Below are 22,922 nucleotides of genomic sequence, written 5' to 3'. Positions count from 1 at the left end.
CCAAGACCAGCAAAAAAAGAGAGAGAGAAGACATCAGTAAAAGTGATAAACCTCTAGCCAAACCGATCAGGAAAAAAAGGGTGGAGACACAAATTACAGTATCAAGAATGAGAGAGGCAGTATTACTACAGATTCTACAGCTATTAAAAGGATAATAAGGGAGTATTACAACCAACTTTATGCCAATAAATTCAACAACTTTGAAGAAATAGATAAATTCCTTGAAAGACATTACCAAAGTTCACTCAAAAAGAAATAGATAATCTGAATATTCCTGTATCTATTAAAGAAGTTGAATTTGTAGTTCAAAACCTCCCCTCAAAGAAAATTCCAAGCCCATATGGCTCCACTAATGAATTTTACCAAACATTTAAGAAAGAAATAATACCAATGCTACACAAACTATTCCAGAACACTGGAGAGGAGGGAACACTCCCTACCTATTCTGTGAGGCTAGTGTTACTCTGACAAAGACATTACAAGAAAAGAAAAATGCAGGCCAATATCCCTCATGAACACAGATGCAAAAATTCTTTTTTTAAACAATTTTATTTATTTTTTATTGAAGTATAGTTGATTTACAATGTTGTGTTTGTTTCAGGTATATAGCACAGTGATTCAGTTATATATATCTCTCTCTCTCTATATATATATACACATATACACACACACATATATATAGTTATATATGTATATAACTGAATTTTTTTCAGATTCTTTTCCCTTAGAGGTTATTATAAAATATTGAGTATAGTTCCCTCTGCTGTACAGTAGATCCTTGTTGATTATCTACTTTATGTATAAGTAGTATGTATATGTTAATCTCAAACTTCTAATTTATCCCTTCCCACCCTGCAAAAATTCTTAATAAAATTTTAGCAAATTGAATCCAACAATATATATAAAAAGCTTAATACATTGCAACCAAGTGAGGTTTATCCCACAAAAGCTGGATTAATTTAACATTTAAAAATCAATTTATGTAATTCACCACATTAACAAACGACTAAAACATAGATCATCTCAACTGACACAGAAAGAGCATTTGACAAAATCTGACATCAATCCTGATAGAAACTTTCAGCAAAGTAGGAAAAGAAGGAAAATTTCTCAACTTGATAAAGGCCATCTATGAAAACCTACAGCTAACTTATCCTTAATGGTGAAAGACTGAATGCAAAGCATCCAGATTGGAAAGAAGAAAGAAAACTGTCTTCACTCACAGATGATATGGTTATATATATAGAAAATCTGATGAAATCTACAAAAAAGAAAATCTACTAGAATGTACAAAATTTCGCTGTATTTTTATATACTAGCAATGAAATATGGGAAGTTAAAATTTTAAAATATGACTTGCTGTCAAAAAATATGAAATAAGAATAAATCAGACAAAGGATGTACAAACCTGTACACTGGAAACTATAAAACATTGCTGAGAAAAATTAAAGGTGAACTAATAAAGGGAGAGATGTAATCACAGGTGAGAAGACTCAACAATATTAAGATGTCAGTTCTCCCCAAACTTGATCTGTAGTTTCAATGCAATCTCAATCAACATTCCAGCAGAACTTTTCTGTAGGAATTGGCAAACTGATTCTAAAATTCATATGGAAATGCAAAGGAGCTAGAATAGCCAAATCAGCTTTGTAGGGGGAGGGAAATGGTAGGAGGACTAACACTACCTGATTTCAAGGGTTATTGTAAAGCAACAGGAATCAAGACAATGTGATACCGGCATCAAGACTGACAAATAAGTCAATGGAACAAATGGACCACAAATATATGAATTACCGTTTTTTTTAACATAGATGCAAGAACAATTCAATAAAGGATCGTCTTTTCAACAAATGGTGCTGGAACAATTGGATTCCATGTGCGAAAACAAAAACAAAAAGAATTTTGATTCATTACTTGCACCATATAAAAAATGAACTCAAAGTTGATCACAGACCTACTTATAAAACCTAAAACACCAAGGTTGCCTCATAACTGGAGAGAGGTCAGGACAGATGTTCAACTCTGTGAAAAGACTCTGAAAGCACTCATGGACTTCCCAGAAGCCTCTTCTTCCAGATGTGATATGTATTGGATAGCCATTCCAAATAGGAAATACTGATACTTTAAGCAGTTTGTTTAGGTTATACTTAGAGTTCTATCTAGGTCACAGCAGAATACCCTTACTGCAACTACACACCGAGTACCTGATTCCAAAACAGAGTAATTCAACATGGAGCATGAGGCATTGGAAACTTCTGGATTCTTTTTCTAGGCTTTAAAAATGCTTTACTGAACAAGTCTAATTACTCTATTTCTTTGCCAGAATTTCACCACTGGTTAAATGAATTCAGTAGCATTCACTTCAAAGTAATATTTTGAAGTTTAATTAATGAATGTCTTATTTATAAATCCTTACAAAGAATTGTTTGACTTCAAACCTTCAGGATGAAACCAAATTGAACTTGAATATATTTTTGCCAGTGACTTTTCAGAGAAATGGTCTCTTTTTTCTCCCTGTGGAGAAATCAGCATAAACACTATTGGAATTTATCTAAGCAAAAGAATGGAGGGCTTCCCTGGTGGTGCAGTGGTTGAGAATCTGCCTGCCAATGCAGGGGACACGGGTTCAAGCCCTGGTCTGGGAAGATCCCACATGCCGCGGAGCAACTAGGCCCGTGAGCCACAATTACTGAGCCTGCGCGTCTGGAGCCTGTGCGCCGCAACAAGAGAGGCCGCGATAATGAGAGGCCCGCGCACCGCGATGAAGAGTGGCCCCCGCTTGCCACAACTAGAGAAAGCCATCGCACGGAAACGAAGACCCAATACAGCCAAAAAAAAAAAAAAAAGCATTTTTAACATTCCATGATAAAATGGAATTTTTCTTGGAAAGGAAAAAAAAAAAACCCAAAACTATAAACCTTCTAGACGAACATATAAGATAAAATCTTTGTGACCTTGGGTTAGGCAATTATTTCTTAAATACAACACCAAAAGCATGATCCATAAAAGAAAAAATTTGATAAATGGGACTTCGTCAAAATAAAAAACTTTTGCTTTTTGAAAGACACTGTCAAAAGAATGAAAAGACAAGCCATAGACTGGAAGAAGTATTTGCAAATCATAATCTGATAAAGGGTGTGTGTATTCAGAGTATACAAAGAGCTCTCAAAACCCAACAACGAAAAAACAAGCAATATAATAAAATTTTAAAATATTTAAACAAACCTTTCACCAAGGAAGATAAGCACATGAAAAGATGCCCAACATCATTAGTCATTGGGGAAATGCAAAGTAAAATCACAATTAGATGCTACCACACACCTATTAGAATAGCTAAAATTAAAAATACTGATTATACCAAGTGGTGGCAAGGATATAGAGCAACTCAACTCTCCTACTCCAATGATGGGAATGTAAAGTGATACAACCACTTTAGAAAACAAGTTGTTTCATAAAAAGTTAAACATACACCTACCATATCCAGCCATTTACTTTCCAAGATAAATGAAAGCATATGTCTGTTGCAGGAGAGTGGACTCGAATACTCAGAAATGAATTGTCCGAGGAGACACACATGCTGACAAAGCAAGAGACTTTATTGGGAAGGGGCACCCAGGTGGAGAGCAGGAGGGTTAGGGAAACCAAGAGGACTGCTTTGCCATGTGGCTCACAGTCTCGGGTTTTATAGTGATGGGATTAGTTTCCGGGTTGCCTCTGGCCAATCATTCTGACTCAGGGACCTTCCTGGTGGCGCACGCATCGCTCAGCAAAGATGGATTCCAGCGAGGAGGATCTGAGAGGTTGGTAGGACATATGGACTGGCTTCTCCTTTCTCCTTTTGACCTTTCCCGGATTCTTCCGATTGGTGGTGGCTTGTTAGTTCCGCATTCCTTACCAGGACCTCCTGTCGCAAGATAACTCAAATGGTTGCTGTGGCGCCTGGCCAGGGTGGGCGAATTCAGTCAGTGGTTCCCCTAACATGACCATGTAAAGACTTGTGTATAAATGTTCAGAGCAGCTTCATTTGTAATAGCCCAAACTGGGAATAACCTAAAATCTATTAACAAATGAATGGATAAGTGGAGAATGCATTTCTTCAGCCTGGAATTCACAAATTATGTATGGTACACGCACATGATGGAATACTACTCAGCAATGAAAAGGAATGACTATGGGCATGCTACGACATGGATAAATCTTTATATGTTTTTTTTTTTTTTGCCTGCACCTCTCAACATGTGGGATCTTAGTTCCCCGACCAGGGATCGAACCCATGCCCCCTGCAGTGGAAGCTCAGAGTCTTAACCACTGGACTGCCAAGGAAGTCCTTGGATAAATCTCATAATAGTTATTCTGAATGAAAGAAGTCAGAGAGACCAAAAAAAAAAGAGTATATGCTGTATGATTTCACTTATATAACATTCTAGAAAAGTGCAAACTAATCTATACTGACAGAAAATCAGTGGTTGTCTAAGTATGGGAGTGAGGATCAGGGTGGGGTGAGAGTGAAGGATTACCAAGGTGCACAAGAACTCTTGAGCGTGATGCACACGTTCACTATGGACATGAAACTATGTGATAGTTTCATGGGTATATATCAATACATGTGTCAAAACTTATGAAAGTGTACATTTTAAATATGTGTAGCTTATTGTTTGTCAGTTATACTTCAATGAAGCTGTTTTAAAAAAACTCACTGGGCTTCCCTGGTGGCGCAGCGGTTAGGAATCCGCCTGCCAATGCAGGGGACACGGGTTCGAGCCCTGGTCTGGGAGGATCCCACATGCTGCAGAGCAACTAAGCCCGGGCACTACAACTACTGAGCCTGTGCTCTAGGGCCCGCAAGCCACAGCTACTGAGCCCACGCACCACAACTACTAAGGCCTGTGCGCCTAGAGCCCGTGCTCCACAAGAGAAGCCACCATAATGAGAAGCCCGTCGACACAACTAGGGAAAGCCCATGAGCAGCAACGAAGACCCAACGCAGCCAAAAATAAATAAGTAAAATTTTTAAAAAAGACCAAAAACTCACTGAACTATATACACTTAAGATCTGTGTATTTCACTAATGTAAATTACAACTCAATAAATGTTTTTTTAAAAAAATGGAATCAAAGAAATTGCTTCTACCTGGCCTGAAGTTGCTGGGTGGCCCTCAGAATCCCAGTGACAGCTACCAGGCAGTGCCAGTTTGGGCTGGAACCTTCCCTCTCTGCCTCTCTGAGAAGCAATGTCCTCCTATCAAAAGTCTGGCTGGGCTCTGAGCTCCTCGCCAGCTCTGATGTCTGTGGTTTTGTTAGTCTAAGGATGAATGGAGAGTCCTGGGAAACAGTGATGGCAGAAGGTTAAACCAGACCAGATTTCCAGTCCAAACCCTGCGGTGAAGCCTGAGTCACTTTAAATTCCATTCATCTGTACCTGCGTGTTTGCACAGCAAAGAACCTGTTGTACTTAAGGTACTGATCTTGGAGCCAGGGCCAGGGAGGCTGGGAGATGGCAAATGTTGACGCTCCACGCCTAAGTTCTCTCTGCAGGCTGTGGCATTAAATCCCCTGCTCTGCTGATGTGAACCAAGGGAGCGGCCTGGCTGGCCGCCCCAGGCTCTGTGTCTTCCTGGACCTAGCTTATGGAATGCTGTTTGGGAGGTTGCTACAGCACCTGCTTCTTTGTGAAAGGAAGAACCAATAAAGCAGAAAAGAACAAACACCGTTCTTCCGCCAGCACCAGCCACCTCCTGTTTACAGGCTGCCTCCCCCTGGCCTGGACTCCAGCTTTCTCTTCTAGGGAGTCCTGGCTAAGAAAGAGTGAGCCATCAAGGAGTGGGGATGGTGGACTCTGGGTTTGAGCCTATCAAGCTTTGATCCTGACTCCACCCTTTAAAAACTGTGTGATCTTAGCCAAGCAACTTCATCTCTCTTAGCCCCTGTGAGGTACAAATAACCAAACCAGGTTCCTGGAATGGTTGTGAGGATAAGAGAAAATGGGATACAAGAGCTAAGACATGTACCAAATGCTCACTAAATATTGCCTGGTAATATTTGTGGACAGGGACTGTTGCCCGCCAGTCCAGTAAACAAAGAATGTTGCCCACCATCCCAATTCTATGAAGATCAAGCCATTAGGCACTGCAACCTCCCACCGATGGTGTACCCTGAGGGGAATTCAGGATGGAGAAAAACAGGAAGCATTCTGGGCTTTGAATACAGGCCTAAATAATTAAGATGCATATGTAAAGAATAATTTCAATGAACCCAGATCCTTTCATTTTTCCATACATAGAAAAGTGCCAAAATCTTTCATTTGTGATGTCTGCTCTTTGTGATTAGCAGTAATCTTTTGGTGTTAGACAACATGTTTTTGTTTTTTCAGCAAAAACCTCCTATATACCCTGGTTCCTCCCTTACCTCTTCAGAGCAGTTCCTAGAGCTGTCTGAGAGGCTGTCTCCTGGGCTATAGTCCTCAGTAAGGTCCCTGGATAAAACTTAACTTGCAACTTTTAGTTGTGCATTTTTCTTCTGTCGGCATATTCATTAAAGGCCCTCTCCTTTCTTCTGCTTGAAGCTTTACTGTTTCGCAGCAGCATTCACCTTTTGGATATCACTTTTCCCCCTAATGCCTGCAAAGTAGTCTGATCATGACATCCTTATTCCTGCTGTACAGAGGAGAGCCTTCTTTGCAGCCTCTCCTCAGAAGGAAGAATCAAATGTGTTTCTCCTGCTGAATACCTCTGCCAGCACCCAGAATCCAAGACTCTTCCTCATCCTCCAGCCATGGGGGACAACTTCACGTGCCCTTAGGTGCCCCTCTTGCACTGGCCCCTGTGGCTCTTCAGCCTGGTCTGCCCTGTCCCTGGCTCCTTCATCACCCTGCTCAGGCATCACTGCCACTGGAAGCTTCCCAGACCTCCTGAGACATAGCACGAAATAGCCAACTGCCGTGGCTAAGTGCCCAGACTCCTGGTGTTGTCAAACCCAAGTCCATGTGCCTGAGGCACAGTGAGGCCAGACAAACGGAAACAGAGTTTGGAGCAGAGAAAGGTTTATTTCAGAGCCAAGCAAGGAGAACAGGTAGCTCATGCTCCAAAGACCCAAACTCCCCAGTGGCTTTCAGGGGAGCATTTTTAAATGCAACATTTGGGGGTGAAGACTGCAGGACTCATGACTTTCTTCTCACTGATATGTTGTGAAGTAACAGTGTGGTGTTTTAGGAATCTTAATCATCAACTTTCTGGTTCTGAATGGTCTGGGGTCTCGTGCTTGTGCTCAGCAGGTAGTTGCCATCCTCCACCTGAGTGCAGGGCTCTCAGTTCCTGTAGAACAACTTAAAGATATGCATCAGATTGTTACGTATATTCCTTGAGGAGGAACTAGGACTCTGTTTTCACTAAACTATTATCATTACTTTTCTTGTTTAACTGCTTTTCCTTTGTTTCTATATTCCTGCACATCCCTAGTTAGTAACTGCTTGAGTCCATTCTTTGGAACTCAGGGAAGGCCTAGGAGACTAAGCAAGAAATGAGGGGGTGGGGCACGGAAAGGCTCCCCCCTCGCCTTCCCGGGAGGCCCTGCAGGGTTCTTCTCAGTTTCCCTGGCTCTGCCCCTACCAGTCATACACACTTCAACAAGCTGCCTGGCCCCTCTAAGCCTCATATAAACACAGTACCACCCTCAGAGCCTTGTTGGAGGATGAGAGGTAAAGCTCCTACTTAGCATAGTGCCTGGCTCATAGTAAGTGCTCAGCAAGTGCCAACTGTGTGCACCTAGAAAGCTGGCTTTTGGTCTTCCCCTGCTACTGACATGCTGAATTGTCTCGGGAAAGTTGGTCTCAGCTTTGGTTTCTCCGTCCTGTAAAATGAAGCATCTTAACCCCATGGGCCTGTTAGGGAACTGTTGACCAAAACCGCCCGCCTTGGCCAGACACGGTGATAACTATTCATGGGTTGTCTCACAACAAGAGGTCCCACCAGGAAGGACCCTGAGTCAGACCAAATATGGGCCACGCAAGATGATTGGCCAGAGACAACCTGGAAATTAACCCCATTACCATAAAACCCGAGACTGTGAGCCACGTGGCAGAGCTGTTCTCCTGGGTTCCCTTACTCTCCTGCTCTCTGCCCAGGCACCCCTTCCCAATAAAGTCTTTTGCTTTGTTGGTATGAAACCGTGCACCTCAGACCGGGACGTGAACCCATGTGCCGGAACTCAAACCCGGCCAAAACCCATAGTATTCCAACTGAGATCACACACCTGGTCTCAGGACTTAATGAAGCTCAGGTTCTTGATGTCTCACTGCAGAAAGAATTCAGTGAGAGACAAAGTGACGGGTAAGAAGTGGATTTATTTAGAGAGAAACACAGACAGAGTGTTGGCCATCTCAGAAGGTGAGAAAGGCACCAGGGTATGGGGTTGTCAGTTTTTATAGGGCTGGGCAATTTCATAGGCTAATGAGTGGGAGGAGTATTCCAGCTATTTCGGGAAGGGGCAGAGATTTCCAGGAATTGGGCTACCACCCACTTTTTGATCCTTATGGTCGGCCTTGGAACTGTCATGGTGCCTGTGGGTGTGTCATTTAGCTTGCTGATGTGTTACAGTGAGTGTATACTGAGGCTCAAGGTCTAGTGGAAGTTGACTGGTCCTCCATCTTGGACCCATTTGGTTCTAATCAGTTTATGTCATGTCCTTGGGCTATGTCATTCTTTCAAATGTTGTGCCCTAACCCCTTCCCTCCTATTTCAAGTACACATGTCTCCTCAGACAATTCATTTCCAAGTGTTAGACAAGAGGCCCACTCTCAGGCCCTGGAAGGGGTCCCCTTCCTGCAACAGGCCCATAGATGGGCTTGGTTGGGAGGGGAGGGCAGAATTATGTGCAACCTGTGGTGCCAGTGCCTCTGGGCATTTTTCTGAGAAAGCCACAGCCCAGTGAAGAAGCCCAGGAATGGATGACCACTGAGGTCTCCCTGTCTCTCTCTTGCGGGGACCAACCGCGGCACCACCAGCCCCTGGCAGGAACTGGGCCTCACCTGCACCTGAACCACCGAGGCTGACTGATATTGAAACAGCAGGGAAGTGGGCAGGGCACAACCTATAATAGAATGACATAGCCCTTGAGGATACAACAAACACTGGTTAGAACTGTTAGGTCCAAGATGGTGGAAGATTCAACTTCCAGTGGACCTTAAGTCTCATTATACACTCATTGTAATATATTAGCAAATGCTAAATGACACACCCACAGGCGCCATGACAGTTCCAAGGCTAACCATAAAATGTCAAAAAGTGGGTGGTGGCCCAATTCCTGGAAATTTCTGCCCATTTCCCAAAATAGTTGGAATAATCCTCTCATTCGTTAGCCTATGAAATTACCCAGCCCATAAAAACTAACCACCCCATATTTTGGGGCCTCTTGCCTTCTGAGATGGCCCACGCTCTGTCTGTGGAGTGCTTCTCCCAGGGCCATTCTCAACTTTTGAGACGGGCCACATTCTGTCTATGGAATATGTATCTCTCTAAATAAATCCACTTGTTACCTATCACTTTGTCTCTCATTGAATTCTTTCTGCGAAGAGACATAAAGAACCTGAGGTTCGTTAAGTCCTGAGACCAGGTATGCGATCTCAATGAAAAGACAGTGGGTTCAAATACCAATGTGAGTTGTGCAGTTTCAGCATGAGCAAACATAGGCTCCTTCTTCCTTGGCCTCTCCCCAGTGACCTTGTTTTCAACAACCGATGCTCAGGATGTCAGGAACATGTTGGTATTTGAACGCTGGAATGAGTTTCTGAAACTTTTCTTGTTCCTCAGGGGTGAGTCAGCTCAACTCTCTTGTCCTCTCTCAGGCTTCGGGGTCCCTGTTGTCCTCATTCTCACTACTTCCCTCCCCCCACAACACGTGTTCCACCAGTAAATAGCCCTTGATCATCCTCTCTTCTCTGCCCACTTGGTCATGCCCTGGCATGTTCTTCTTGGACTGTTACTGTTACTGTTGTAATTAAAGGTCACTGTAGCTCCAGGTGACTTCCTTGCTTACCATGCCCTGATGACACCCACTGCCCTTAGGTTGAAGTGTGACACACTATGCCCTCCAGGATCATGTCCTTGCCCACCTCCTCACCTCCTATTGTCCTATTGCTTTGGCCACGTGGCCTGCTGGGCATTCCCACACCTTTCTTCATGAGGCCCCTCAGCCGGAAATGCCTTCTCCTCCACCTGTACTACTGGAAATTCTCCTGCCCTCCAGAGCCAGCCCAAATGCCCCTCCTCTGGGAAGGAGTGGCTGCTCTGGATCAGTCTTCAGAACAAGGATGCCCTGAGTGTGCCCGTAGTACCTCACTTGTGCCGCACTTGGAGAGAAACTCAGCCAAAGATGCCAGAGCCCAGGGCTGAGGCTCCCTCAGGCAGGATCCCTGAGGCATCCCGTTCCGGGAACTGATCTTCAGGTCATCAGAGCCCAAAACATGATTGTGTCCTGGCTCCCGAAGGCCCCTCCTTGGTGCTCTCAGCCCAGCATTTTCTGCTGTCCCACCCCTCCTCCCAGTGTAAGGTGCCTCCTCCGTGGGATCCTGTGCTCCTCCAGCGTTGGACCCAGGCCTGCTCACTCCTGGGTGCCTGGCGCCCGGCTTGGCACAGAGCAGGCGCACAGCGTCTGTTTAGTGTGTGAGTGAATGAATTAACGTGGCAGTGAATGAACTAGAGCTCACCCGTCTCTCTTGGTGCCCATATTTATTTCAAAACTCACGTGAGACTGATACACAGAACTGATTTTATTAATTTCCAGTGGGGATATGTCCGGCTCCCTCAACAGAAGTCCCCTTATTGGCCAGATTCCAAGTCCATCTTTCAGAATAAGGGTGGGGCACTTTCTGACCCTCAAGCCACCTTTTTAAATACGCTACAGAGACTCTGCCTCCACCCTGGCCAAGATAGAGTCACACTGGTAGATGGAAAGACTTTGGGGTTGGGACACCATGGATGGTATTTGAGTCCCAGTTCCAGCCCTTGCCTTGCTGTATGATCCTGGTTATTTCTCCCTCTGGGCCATAGTTTCCTCATCTGTTTAATGGGGATATCCATCCTTGCCTGCCTGGGTGCTGTGAAACTGGAAATGTACGCCGAGAAACAACTCTTTCACTCAGGCTCCGGAACCCAAATACAATCCCTACTTGAAGGAACCTGGGCTGTTTTGTTGGGCAGCTGGTCACGGGGTGAGGGTGGGAGTGGTTGGGAAGAGAAGGGATGGAAGGGGTGGTGGCAGGGGGGCTCCTCAAGCTGTTCTTCCTACAGCTCAGAGCTTCCTGGGGTGGCTTCCTAGGGGCAGGATGACAAGTACCCCATCTCACGTGTATCTCATGTGATCCATCAGTGGGACCTGCTAGGCTTACTGAGCTGAGAAAACACTGAGGCTGCATCCAAGCCCAGCAATATCTGCCTTAGGTACCAAAAGGGCAGGAAGTGGCATATATTTCATATATGTGCCATTCATAAGGGCTAAATTTCTCAGCTTGGTGTTTAAGCCCAAGACTTATCTTTTCTCCAAGGGGTGACAAGGTCAGTATCTGCAAGCCTGTCTTGGAGTGGAGGAGCAGATTTCCTCTGTGCGGCCCCAGAGGCAGGCCTCCAATCATGGAAGCAGATTCCCTTCGTCTTTGTTAGGAGTTGCCTAACATGGTAGTGAGCTCCCCGTCACTGGAAGAATTCAAGCAGAGGCTGAAAAACTTGAAAGCAGGAGAGGCAATTCCTATTCAGAGACAACGGTGTGTAGATCCCACTACATGATCTCGAAGGCCCCTTCCTGCCCTTGTGTACTTGGATTCATAGCACGTGTGATGGGTTATCAGTGCCATTCCAACCAGCCTCCCACTCTGGCCTGGGTGACCCATTCAGGGTCCAGGACACGAGTACTCGTCAGACCAGTCGGAGCAGTGCTGCACGTGATCACGGCAGAGGCTCCTGGGGATACAGCTGCAATATTTGAAGACAGTCGAGGGACAGCGCCACCAGCCAGGGCCGCAGGGCGGGCACGTAGTCACTGGGAAGACAGAAGAGCAGCTGCTCTGTCCTGGAATGCCCTGTGCACCAGGGCACTCTTTAGCTCTGAAACCTACCATTGCCTCCACAGCCCTGCCCCATCTGACACTGGTTGACTATATTCCTTATTTCCCTGGAGAAGAGAGAATCTAGACTCCCCAGCTCATAGGCTGTGCGACCTCAAGCAAGTCTCTCACCCTGTCTGAACCTCAGTTTCCTCATGTGCTCAAGGCTGTTATTAAGGAAGATAGGCAAAGTGCCAGGTCCACAGTCAGTGTTCAGTTACTAATGGGCGTATATAGTCTCCCATCCTCTTCTCTCACCCTGATTCGGTCCCACCAGCCTGCTTACGATTCCCTGAGGGCACCTCGCAGACCTCCCTCCTTTGCCCTGGACCCTGGGCCTCCAGCATTCTTCCCTGCACACCCAGCCTCTGCCTGTTGAAACCCTGTCCATTTTTTAAGGCCTGCTTGAATACTGCCTCTTCTGAGAAGTCTCCCTTGATGATTACTTCTCCTATCTGCCCCCTCCACAAAAAACCTCTCCAGGACCCCGGCACTTCCTTTTGGCATCAGCATGATGTGAGTCCTGGGGGTGGGACATATGTTTGACTCCTGACTGTGTCCCAGCAGAACCTGGCACCAGGCCAGCCCCCAACAGTGCTCAGAACATGTTTGTGGGTTGAACACTGGGGAAGAAATTGAAAGGAAACTCTGGAGCAGTGAAAGAACTCGTCTCAGAGTCAGGAGACCTGGGTTTACACCCAAGCCCCCTTCCTATCACTCATCATATTAAGTCACTTCTCCTCTCTGGTCTCAGTTTACCTACATATAAATTGGGGCCAGCGATTCCTGCCTTCCTTTCCTCGCAGGGTTGTTGGGTGGTGCAGAGAAGATGAAGGAAGCCCAGGTTCAAACCCCGGCTGGGCCACGTACGTACTCCTTGCACGACTGCCCTCTGGGTCCCAGTTTCCTCGTCTGCGACCTTGAAAGCAAGTTTCCCACCACAGAAGAATAACTCTCCAGAAGGAGCCCCTTGGAGTGGTAGTGAGCACCCTACCACTTGCGGCATTCCAGGAGGAGTGGGAAACTTCTTCCTAGGATGCAAGAAGGGGATGCAGGGGGGACTTCGGAGATTCTCTCTGTTTAACTTCTGCCCTCTGGCCACTGCCTGGCCACCTGCCCCAGCCAAGCTCGTGCCCAGACCCCCACCTGGGCTCAGTTCATCTGAGCAGTCCCCACAGTTGTTGATCCCATCGCACTTTTGGTCTGAGTAGATCCAGGAAGCGGGGTCTCCGCAGTGAGCCACGAGGAAGCCAGGGAGGCTCTGGGGCATGTCTCCTGCAGAGGGAGAGATGAGGCAGGAGGAAGTCCACATCTGGCTGCAGCTGCCTCAGGACTATCGGAGGTGGATTGTCCTGGCCACCCTGGCAGCTGTCAAACTCGGGGTCACCGCCCATCTATCCAGGAAGGGCAAAAGGAGGTTTCTTGGGGAGGAGGTCAAGTCAAGGAGAGAGGAGGGTTCTTTCCCTGTTCACCCAATAGAATGCCCAGAGCCACTTCTCCCTACTCAGCTCTTGCGCCTTCCCACTCCACACCATTGCTTGCTTTATTCCTCCCTCCAGAAAAGTCCTTCTTGACACCTGTCCAAACCCATTCCACCTGCAAGTCCAGGTTCAAGTTCCTTCACCTCCAGGAAGCCTCTTCCGACTGGAACATAGCAAGAATAAATATGAAGCTTTGCACTTGGGTCCCAGAACTCAGGGAATGTGGGATCACATGCTTTGTAAAAGAGAGTCAGAGCATCTTTCTTGAAAGTGAGTTCTGTGTTAGACAGCAGTGTGACAGGTATACCAAAAATTAACACAAACTCAGGCCACATCACTGGAGGTATAGCCCAGACTTGGGAGGGGAAAAGCCTTTGTTCCTTGGACTCCCCAGAGCCAGCCAGGGGACAAGAAAACAATCTCCAAATCCATGCAGTGCCATCATCATGGGAGACAGATTGAAATGTGGTTCTTGGGGGGCAGGGGTTAATGAGGGCAGAGTTGGAACCAGTGAAGGATGCTACTGGGAGGCAGCTCTAAACTCAGTACATGGGAGACGTTCCCATGGAAAAACCAGGCAATGATGGGAGCAGCTGCCTAAAACTGTAGTGAGCGTCCCATCCTGGAAGTGTGCAAGGAGAGGCAGAGGGGATTTGGGCATGAGCTGGGACATGGACTAGATGACCTTTAAGATCTCTTCTGGTCTTGAGGGTCCATGATGCAATGACCCTCCCCCCATAAGCTACCCCATCCCACCACTCCGGCTCACCAGGCTCTCTCCCTCCTCTGTGGCAAGTGCCACGCTCCTCTCTCTTGAGAACTGTCAGGTCTTTAAGGTCTGGGACTAGACCTTCCCATTCATTCATTCATTAATTCACTCATTTCATCATTTATTCAGCAAATCATTCCCGATACCTCTCTGTGCAGTGCCCTGTGCCAGGCACTGGGCCCCAATATCAAGCAGATTAGGTTTGCCCCAGAGGAGTTCACAGTCTGATGGGGGTGGCAAACATGCCAATTGAGAGTGACAACCAGTGTGACTAGGGCTGGGGTGCAGGGAAGCACAGCAGTTGTGAGAGCCCAAACGAGGGAACTTAATTTAGTTCGGGCGTCAGGGAAGGCTTCCTGGAGGAGGTAGCACTTGAAATCTGCCTTGAGGGTTGTACACAGGTTCTCTGGGCACAGAGATGCACAGAGTGGAGGCATCCCCTAGTGTGGGCACATGTGTGTGCATGTGAGTGGGACAGGGCAGGGGAAGATGTTCCTGGCTGAGGGCAGCATATAAGCAAAGGCCTGAGGACATCAGGGTGCCTGGTATGTTCAGGGGTGGTTGAGCTTCAGCATGGCTGCAGGGAGAGCTGGAGCTGGGGGGCAACTCCCAAGGGGCCCTGGAGTAGCTACTCACGGCACAAGGCCTCCTCCTCATCCTCGCCGTGGGCACAGGTGCGGACGCCATCACAGATCCTGCTGGCTGGGATGCAGCTCCTCCGGTCATGGCATAGGAAGCCCGTCCTGTTCATCTGTGTCACGCAGGGCTGGGCCCCTGAGTGGGCAGGGCGAGCCCCGGAAGGGTCAAGGGTGGTGTTTACAAGGGCATCACCAAGTTCTCCCCGCTGAGCCCCACCTGAGCTGGGGTGAGAGGCTGGGGCAGTGGGGAGGACACTGAGCTCCAAGCCCCAGCTCAACCACTTGCCAGCTGTGTGACCATGGGCAGATGACCCAACCTCTCTGTGCCTCAGGTTCCTTTCTGCAAGATAGGGATCATAGTACACACCCCACAGGACAGTTGGGGAGATTACATAAAAGCCTCTGTGTGAATAACCCTAGAGAGAGTGCAGAGAAAGTCATGGTTTATTGAATGACTGTCTCACGGGAAGTTCCTGAGGACAGTGCTCAAGTTAGTGAAGTGGCTTTCATGGTGGGGCTCCTGGTGCAGGTGTAGGTGTCAGAGGCAACCTCCTGGGGCTGGCTGGGGACTGTTATGCCACAATCCCTTACATCTGGGACAACTTTACGGGCTGCAAAGCGCCTTCACATTTTTATTCTATTGTTTCCCCAAAAACCTCTGTGAGGTGTGATCATTAGCCCCATTTCATAGATGAGGAAAGTAAGACTCAGAGGTGCAACATGCCCGGCCGCACGGCTGATACCCCAGGCTGCTGCCTCTGCTCTTTCCTGAGGCCGGGTCGCTTCCCCAGTGTCCGGGAGTGGTGGGGACCATCTGAGTGTCCATCCTTCTGAGAGTCTTCCCTTGCATCCCACTGCGGGGAACACCCAACCCTGGGGCTACCCCCAAAGAATTAGGGGAGAGAAACTGACAGACGGGCTGGGAGGTCCGGCTCCGCAGGCTGTGCATGTGTACACGCGTGAGTGCAGGTTGGAGGTGGGAGCGGGTTTGTGCCTGTGTGTTTGTGCACATGTGAACCACAGCTCATCTCCTGGAACTGCCTCAGCTAGTGTGAGGGGGCCGGCCCTCAGAGACAGTTACTTTGTCACACACACACATACTTCAGTATACTCGCACATACACAGACATGCACACACACACAGATATGTACCTGCATACACAGACATGTGCGTATACACAGACACCTGCACACACACGTACACACACACATAAACACACACACAGGTACATACACGCAGGCAACTCCTTGCGTGCTCACATCTATCCCCAGTGCCCATGCTCAGGCATGTAGGGTACTGTGGATTTTACCCCCTACTCCACCTGTCCCCTTAGCACCTCCTGCTAGGTGACAGAGCCATCTCTCAGAAAGGTAGGTCTGCTGACACTCTGCCCCCGGCTTAATCCCCGCCCATGGCTCTCTGGATGGTGACCTCCCTCCCCAGTGCAGCCTTAGAGGCCCTGGGCCTCGGCCCCACCTGCTGCTCTGTCCTTCGTGTCCACTGACCTTCTCCTCACATTTCCTCCCATCCCAGGGACTCTGCACAGGGTGTTCCCTGTGGTTTTCCTGCCACCCCTTCCACTAACCAATCCCACTTTCCCTTCATGCCTCAGCCCCCTTTCACTTCTCAAGGAGCCCTTCCTGACTCCTGGACTGGGTCAGAGCCCTGCTCCAGACTCTCAGAGCCCCCATTAACCCTGCCTTACTGTACTTATTGGATTAATATCTGCCTCACTTTCCAAACTGTTAGCTGCATGATGGCAGGGTCGGTGTTGGGGCTCACCACTGAAGCCGGGCCTCAGGGATATGCTGGACAGGTCCCTGTCCTCTGTGGTGAAGGCAGACATGCAGATGGATGGCACCACCCAGGGTGACCAGACTGGGGGAAGAGGAAGTGTGAGAGTTATGGGAGCTGAGACAAGGCTCCTAAACCAGGCAGGCAGGGAAGGCTTCCTGGAGGAGGTGGCATCAGAGCTGGGTCCTCTCAATAGCTCATGCTTATAGGTGTGCAAATGGAAGCTCAGAGACGTATATATGTCAGTGTCTGTGTGTGTCTGCACATGCACCCTAAGGAATTGTCCAAAAGTCATTTCATGGAGAAGCCAGGCAGGGTCAGTTTTCCCCCATCTCTCTGTGTCCCCATCCCCTCCCAACAAGTCTGACCCACCCTCTCTTGCCCACCCTGACCTGGCGTGCGAGGTGGGGGTCCAAGGATGGCGACCAGGGCAATCAGGGCTGCAAGAGTTGCCAGCAGGAACATCAGGAAGGCTGAGAGGCAGGCCCCTCGGCACGAGCAGCAGAAAGGGCTGCAGTCTGCTGTGTGGGGTGGGAAACCAGTGATGGAGCAGCCAGTGCTGGGGCCCAGGGATTTCCTGCCCTGACCGCTGTAAGTGGTCCCTCCCCACTGGGGTCCTGGGGGGCAGGACAGGCTTCCCTGGAGGAGAGGGCTCCCAAGCCCACCATGATGTTCTCAGCTCTGCCTGTGGGCCCACCCCCACAAAACACCTGTCTCTGGCCCAGGTCCAGTTGCTGGTGAATGGCAGTCAGGATGAGGGTCCCAGGTCTCTGCTCCACCCCCCTCACCCTCCTGTCCTTCCATGAGGCTGTCTCCTCAGGAGGAAGGGAGAGATGTACACCTGCGTATCAAGCCCCTACCATGGGGCAGAGACCAAAGCAGGCCCTTCATAGCCATTATTTGTATTTTCCAAGACAACATTTATTTTATAAATGAGGAGACTGAGGCTCAGAGAAGAAAAGGTTCAGGTCACCTTGTGTGGAGCTGGGATGTGAATCCACACCTATTTGCCACCCAAATGGGTGCCCTTTCCACATACCAACTGATTGCTCATTCTGGAGCCCGTCAGGAATTGGAATCCCAGCTGCACCACTTTCCAGTTGGACCACACTGAAAAGCCACTTTACTTCTCTGTGTCTGTTTCCTCAAGTGGAAAATGGGGGTCATAATGCCTACCTTAGAGTTGTTGAGAGGATTAAGCTAGGTACTGTATCAGAACAGTGCTTGGGACATAGTAAGTGCTGTAAAGGTTTTAGCTACTATTCATGTTTTTGAGCATCTACTATGTGCCATTCTGTATCTGAAGTACTGTGGAAATAGGTGATGTCCTCCTCCTTTAACTAACTTCGATCCTTTAATATTTGCTTGCTTGTGAAATAATGAAACAACGTCTTCTTGGGATCCTACTAGATGCCCTGCTCTGTAGAGGACACAAAATCAGTCACAACTCTGATCCCCTTGCCCTCCAAAAGCTTGTAGTTGCACTTAGAAGACAAGATGTAGACAGAAGAGTGTGGGCACTCCTGCTGTCCTCTGGGGCACAATTATCTCAGAGAGGGGGCAGGAGCGGGTCTGATGCATCTACGTCCCCAGGATCCAGCCTGGGGACATAGTAGGCAGGCACACAGTAGGTGCTTTCTGAATACTCTGATATAGAGATCCAGGAAACAAGGGAAGGGCCCAATTCAGGTCAGTTCAGGTCATTTCCATGTAATCCATTCACATTTCCAGAGCTGCCTACTCTGTACTCAGGCTATACCTATACACCCGCTGCTCACAGAACCAGGTGGCAAATGTGGTTAAGAAAGCGTGAACAAGGTGTCATGGGTGCTTGAAGGAGGGTGGGATTTCCACAGGCAGGCGAGGGGAAGGTGCAAGGAGAGGGCACTCCAGGCAGAGAGCGCCTGGATGGCATGCGGGGGACAGCAAGTGGCCCCGTGTGTCTGGAGCCCGGGGTGGGCGTGCATTGGGAAGGGAGACGATAGCCGATTTATGCTGTAGGAGATGCAGCATAAATCTAAAACCCATATTCCCTGCAGCCTTAGTCCGTGGCTCCCTTGTAAACTCAGGTAACCAGGGAGACAGCGGGAAGGCTGGCAAGGAGCAGCATGGTTGGCCAAGCAGCCACTCCTCAAACATTTGTGCAGCACAGGCCGGGTGGGTGGGGTCACAGGAGAGCCTCGGGGCCCACGGCCAGATGAAGGCTGCACTTCAAAGCCTGAAAGCCCTTAGGTGCCGATGCCCCAGGGGACAGACGGGAAAAGGAGGCCATTTTCCCACATCACGCCCACCGTGAGCCAGGCTTGAAATAAACAAGCGCCAGTGTGGAGCAGCAAAGGCACCGGGGCTCTGCAACCAGAGGGACCCTGATTCGGATTTGAACCCTGCCTCCCTCCTCCCATCCGTGTGGGATCCCAGCTTGGCTGAGCTACCTGACCTCCCTTCACCTCAGCTGCCTCATTATTGCTGTTATTGCCCCCTAATAGGAGCCCCTCTCAGAGCTGTCCTGAGGGCTGAAATAGGCCCTGCGATGCCGGGCACATAACAGGGCCTTGATCCTTGATAGTTATTAGTAGTAGCTACCTCTCTGGGGCTGTTTCCTTAAACGATCAAATGAAGGCCAAGATTGGAAACACATAACAGGTGCTTAATAAATGTGTTCTTTCCTTCCTTTATTCCACAGAGGTAAAGCAAACTGTCCTGGTCACATGGTGAGCCAGTGGCCAAGAGCAGGTGCTAAATAAGTGCGTAATCCTGCCTATTTTATCCCTCAGAGATAAAGAGAATCACCCAGGTCACCCTCTGAGCCAGGGACTCGACTCCAGAGCTCTTTCCTCTATAGGTTACCAGGGGGTACTGTATGTGGCACAGTGCCTGTGAGGTGGGCAGCATACAGTAGGTGCTCCACACGTGCTTGTGCATGGAGAGAATGAACCACCCTATTAAGCAAATGGCTGTCATCATGGTTGGCCAGGACGCTGGGAGCAAGGGGACATCAGCAAGGGGACAGAGAGCGGGACAGAGCTCTCTCTGTCTGAGAGAGCGGGAGCCTTAGGGATCCCCCTTTGTGTCTCTGTAGCAACAGCCCAGCTTCAAGGGAGCCCCACGTGGGGAGGGACTGGCACCAGGCCCCCCGTCCTTTACCTTCCCTTCCAGGGAGGGCTTGGCTTCCAGCGGCAGCAGCATTGCCATCCCCCTGCCCAAGAGAACAGAGTGAGGGGTGGGCTGAGGTGAGGCGAGGTCCAGCCTCAGGGAGCCAGACTGAAAAGTTTTTCAGAAGTGTCACCAAGAGCCTCGGGGGAAACCACGGGCCCTCCCACTCCAGCATGCTGAATGCCCCAAACTCATCACGTCCACTTCACGTTCCCACACCCATGCCTGTACTGTGCCCTGGAATGCCTTTTCCTCCACTGTCCACTTGGCAAACATTCATCCTTCAAACCAGCTCAGGCGGCTCCCCTAGGATCCCCCTGATGCCCCCTCCCATAATGTCGATCGTTCTCTCCCTTGGCCTTCTGTCCCCTCCCAGCACGTATCACCTGAACCGTGTACCTGGTTCACCTGTTGGGTCCCCATACAACCTGGTAGAGAGCCTCCAGGGTGGTGGAGGACCCGAGTCACCTCAGCGTCTCCCCTCTTTACTGCCCACCCTTAGCCTGAGGTTGGCTCCCCCTGGTCAGGAGCTGTCTCAGGGCAGCTCTTACCTGGGGGAAGATCTTGTTCATGTCTCCGGCTCCCGGCTCCAGTCTCCGGGGCCCTGGGTGGGTGCAGAGAACTCAGCGCAGGCTCCCTGCCTGTCACCAGGGGCAGCCTGGGGGAGGGATGACAGAAGGCCTCGCCTGGCCGCACCCACCCTGTGGGCAGGCCCCTCCCCGGCTGCCTCCCATGCCGAGGAAAGGGCAGCAGGGCCCTGCTCCTGCCTGGCCCTTCCCCACTCTGCAGTCTGACAGCCACACTCCAAGGTTGGAGTTCTCATCCCCATGTTACAGGCGGAGAGTCTGAGGTTCATAGAGGGAGAAACTGCCCTCAAGTCACACAGTGTGGGTTTGGTGCGGGCGTTAACCCAGGAATTTCTCAGGGTGTGATTTTTCCTCCACATCAGTTATGAGACTGGAGGATGTCAGGCCCCGCAACTGCATGAAGATCCAGGTAGAAATACCCAGGATTAATGTTCCAGTGGCTAAAAAGCAGGGGTCATTTTTTTCATTGATGTTTGTTCAATTAAATATGTAACCTAGGTGGAAAGAGTATGCATTTCCCACTAAAATTATAAAGCAAATATAATTTTAAATTATTTTCTTTTTTTTTTTTTTTTTTAATAAATTTATTTATTTATTTATGGCTTCGTTGGGTCTTTGTTGCTGCGTGCGGGGGCTACTCTTGGTTGTGGTGCGCGGGCTTCTCATTGTGGTGGCTTCTCTTGTTGCAGAGCACGGGCTCTAGGTGCGTGGGCTTCAGCAGCTGTGGCCACGGGATTAGTTGCTCCACAGCATGTGGGATCTTCCCAGACCAGGGCTCAAACCCGTGTCCCCTGCATTGGCAGACGGATTCTTAACCACTGCGCCACCAGGGAAGTCCCTAAATTATTTTCTTTAAAAAAGTGGCCATATACTTTTAATGTTCCGGAGATGATGCCTGTGATGGGGGAGGGGTGGGGGCAGGTTGCTTCCCTGAATAATGCCTTCTACCAATTCAGCTCATCCCTCTGCTGAGGAGACCAAGGTCCTGGGAGCTTAAGGGTCTGGTTGGAAGCCCTAGACCAAGGGAGGAGCGGTGTCTACCTCCAGAAGTGAGCTTGGGGGCTCCAGGGAGGGTCCCTCTGTATGTAGCCTGCCTCTGATGCCCATGGGCTGCCTAACCTGTAACCAGCCTTTTCTTTTTTGTTGGGATATAAACTACCAAGTCCACGGGGATGGGGGTTGGGTTGAGGGTGGAATGGACAGACTCAGGGGCAGCCCTCAGAAGGCGGCAGCGCTGGGAAGGGCTAAGCTATAGGTCAGGGGAACGCGGTTCTCCTGAGGGCCCTGCCACTGGCCCTGCCGTGGGCAAGTCACTTCCCTTCTCCGAGCCTCAGTTCTCTTGCCCAGAAAGAGAAGGAATTGGACTGAGTGAAGAGGATGTCTTAGTTTGGGGATCCCCATAATCAGACCTAAGGCCAGTGTGAAGGCAAGCAGATTTAAGAGGGGGCGGGTCCGGGAAACACCGGGGGAGTGAGGGAAGTGAGGCCCCAGTAACAGGAGTGCTATCACACCTGTCCCACTGTGGGCAAGAGGAACTTTCTCTTGCTAAGGAATTCGGGAGAAGATGCACCTCAGAGTCACCCCACCCGAGGGTAAGGGAACTGAGATATGCATTTGCCAGTTCTTGCCAGTCACTGGCTGAGAACTGCTGGAGGGTATTTATTCCTGGCACCCCTTGGCCCACCTTAGGCAAAGAGATGCCAGTGTTGGCAGCTGCAAGCTAGGCTGATGTGCCCTGAAATGGAAAGGGCTGAGGGGTACGGGCAGGACCCTCATGGCATGTGCTGAAGATGCATCGAGATTTCACCTTGCATGCCAACTCCAATTGATTGTTGAGAGTGTCTGGAACATGAGGTTCAGAAGGATTCTGAGGTCAGGACTCAGGGTGTTGTGATTGAATAGTGATGTCTGCCATGGGTATAAGAATGGAGAGTGGTATCATGCATGATGACCATTTTGCCATTCTGGGACCAACACATGTCCTTCAACTCTGGCCTTTTTTTTTTTTTTTTTTAATAAATTTATTTATTTTATTTTTATTTATTTCTGGCTGCATTGGGTCTTTGTTGCTGCTTGTGGGCTTTCTCTAGTTGTAACGAGCGGGGGCTACCCTTCGTTGCAGTGCACAGGCTTCTCATTGTAGTGGCTTCTCTTGTAGCGGAGCAAGGACTCTAGGGCACGTGGGCTTCAGTAGTTGTGGCACAAGGGCTCAGTAGTTGTGGCTCGTGGGCTATAGAGTGCAGGCTCAGTAGTTGCGGCGCACGGGCTTAGTTGCTCCGCAGCATGTGGGATCTTCCCGGACCAAGTCTTGAACCCGTGTCCCCTGCGCTGGCAGGCAGATTCTTAACTACTGTGCCACCAGGGAAGCCCTGGCCTTTCTTGACTGTGATTCTTTAGTGTTCCTTTACGA

General features: G+C 49.1%; 1 protein-coding gene across 1 annotated transcript; it reads right to left on the bottom strand.

Moving 5' to 3' along the window:
• Nucleotides 1-3,578: 3,578 nt before the first annotated feature.
• On the bottom strand, nt 3,579-20,584 carry LDLRAD1 (low density lipoprotein receptor class A domain containing 1). The gene is made up of 8 exons (XM_082430816.1): nt 20,477-20,584; nt 19,917-19,968; nt 17,165-17,293; nt 16,761-16,856; nt 14,977-15,114; nt 13,237-13,365; nt 10,113-12,026; nt 3,579-7,309 (listed from the first exon to the last, which is right to left on the bottom strand). Exons 1-7 carry the CDS (start codon nt 20,495-20,497, stop codon nt 11,878-11,880), a joined length of 714 nt encoding a protein of 237 aa, XP_082286942.1. The 5' UTR covers nt 20,498-20,584; the 3' UTR covers nt 3,579-7,309; nt 10,113-11,877.
• Nucleotides 20,585-22,922: the final 2,338 nt, after the last annotated feature.

The sequence above is a fragment of the Balaenoptera physalus genome (genome assembly GCF_965194825.1).
Source record: "Balaenoptera physalus genome assembly, chromosome: 1".
NCBI lineage: Eukaryota > Metazoa > Chordata > Mammalia > Artiodactyla > Balaenopteridae > Balaenoptera > Balaenoptera physalus.
Note: the sequence above shows the minus strand (reverse complement) of the source record. Positions and strands in the feature narration are given on the sequence as shown.

Coding starts and splice junctions, on each gene's coding strand:
- LDLRAD1 (XM_082430816.1), bottom strand. CDS start 20,497: ATGAACAAGATCTTCCCCCAG. Junction 17,294..19,916: donor AGCCCTCCCTGGAAGGGAAG/GTAAAGGACGGG, acceptor CACCCCACACAG/CAGACTGCAGCCCTTTCTGC. Junction 15,115..16,760: donor CCTGAGGCCCGGCTTCAGTG/GTGAGCCCCAAC, acceptor CTGCCCACTCAG/GGGCCCAGCCCTGCGTGACA.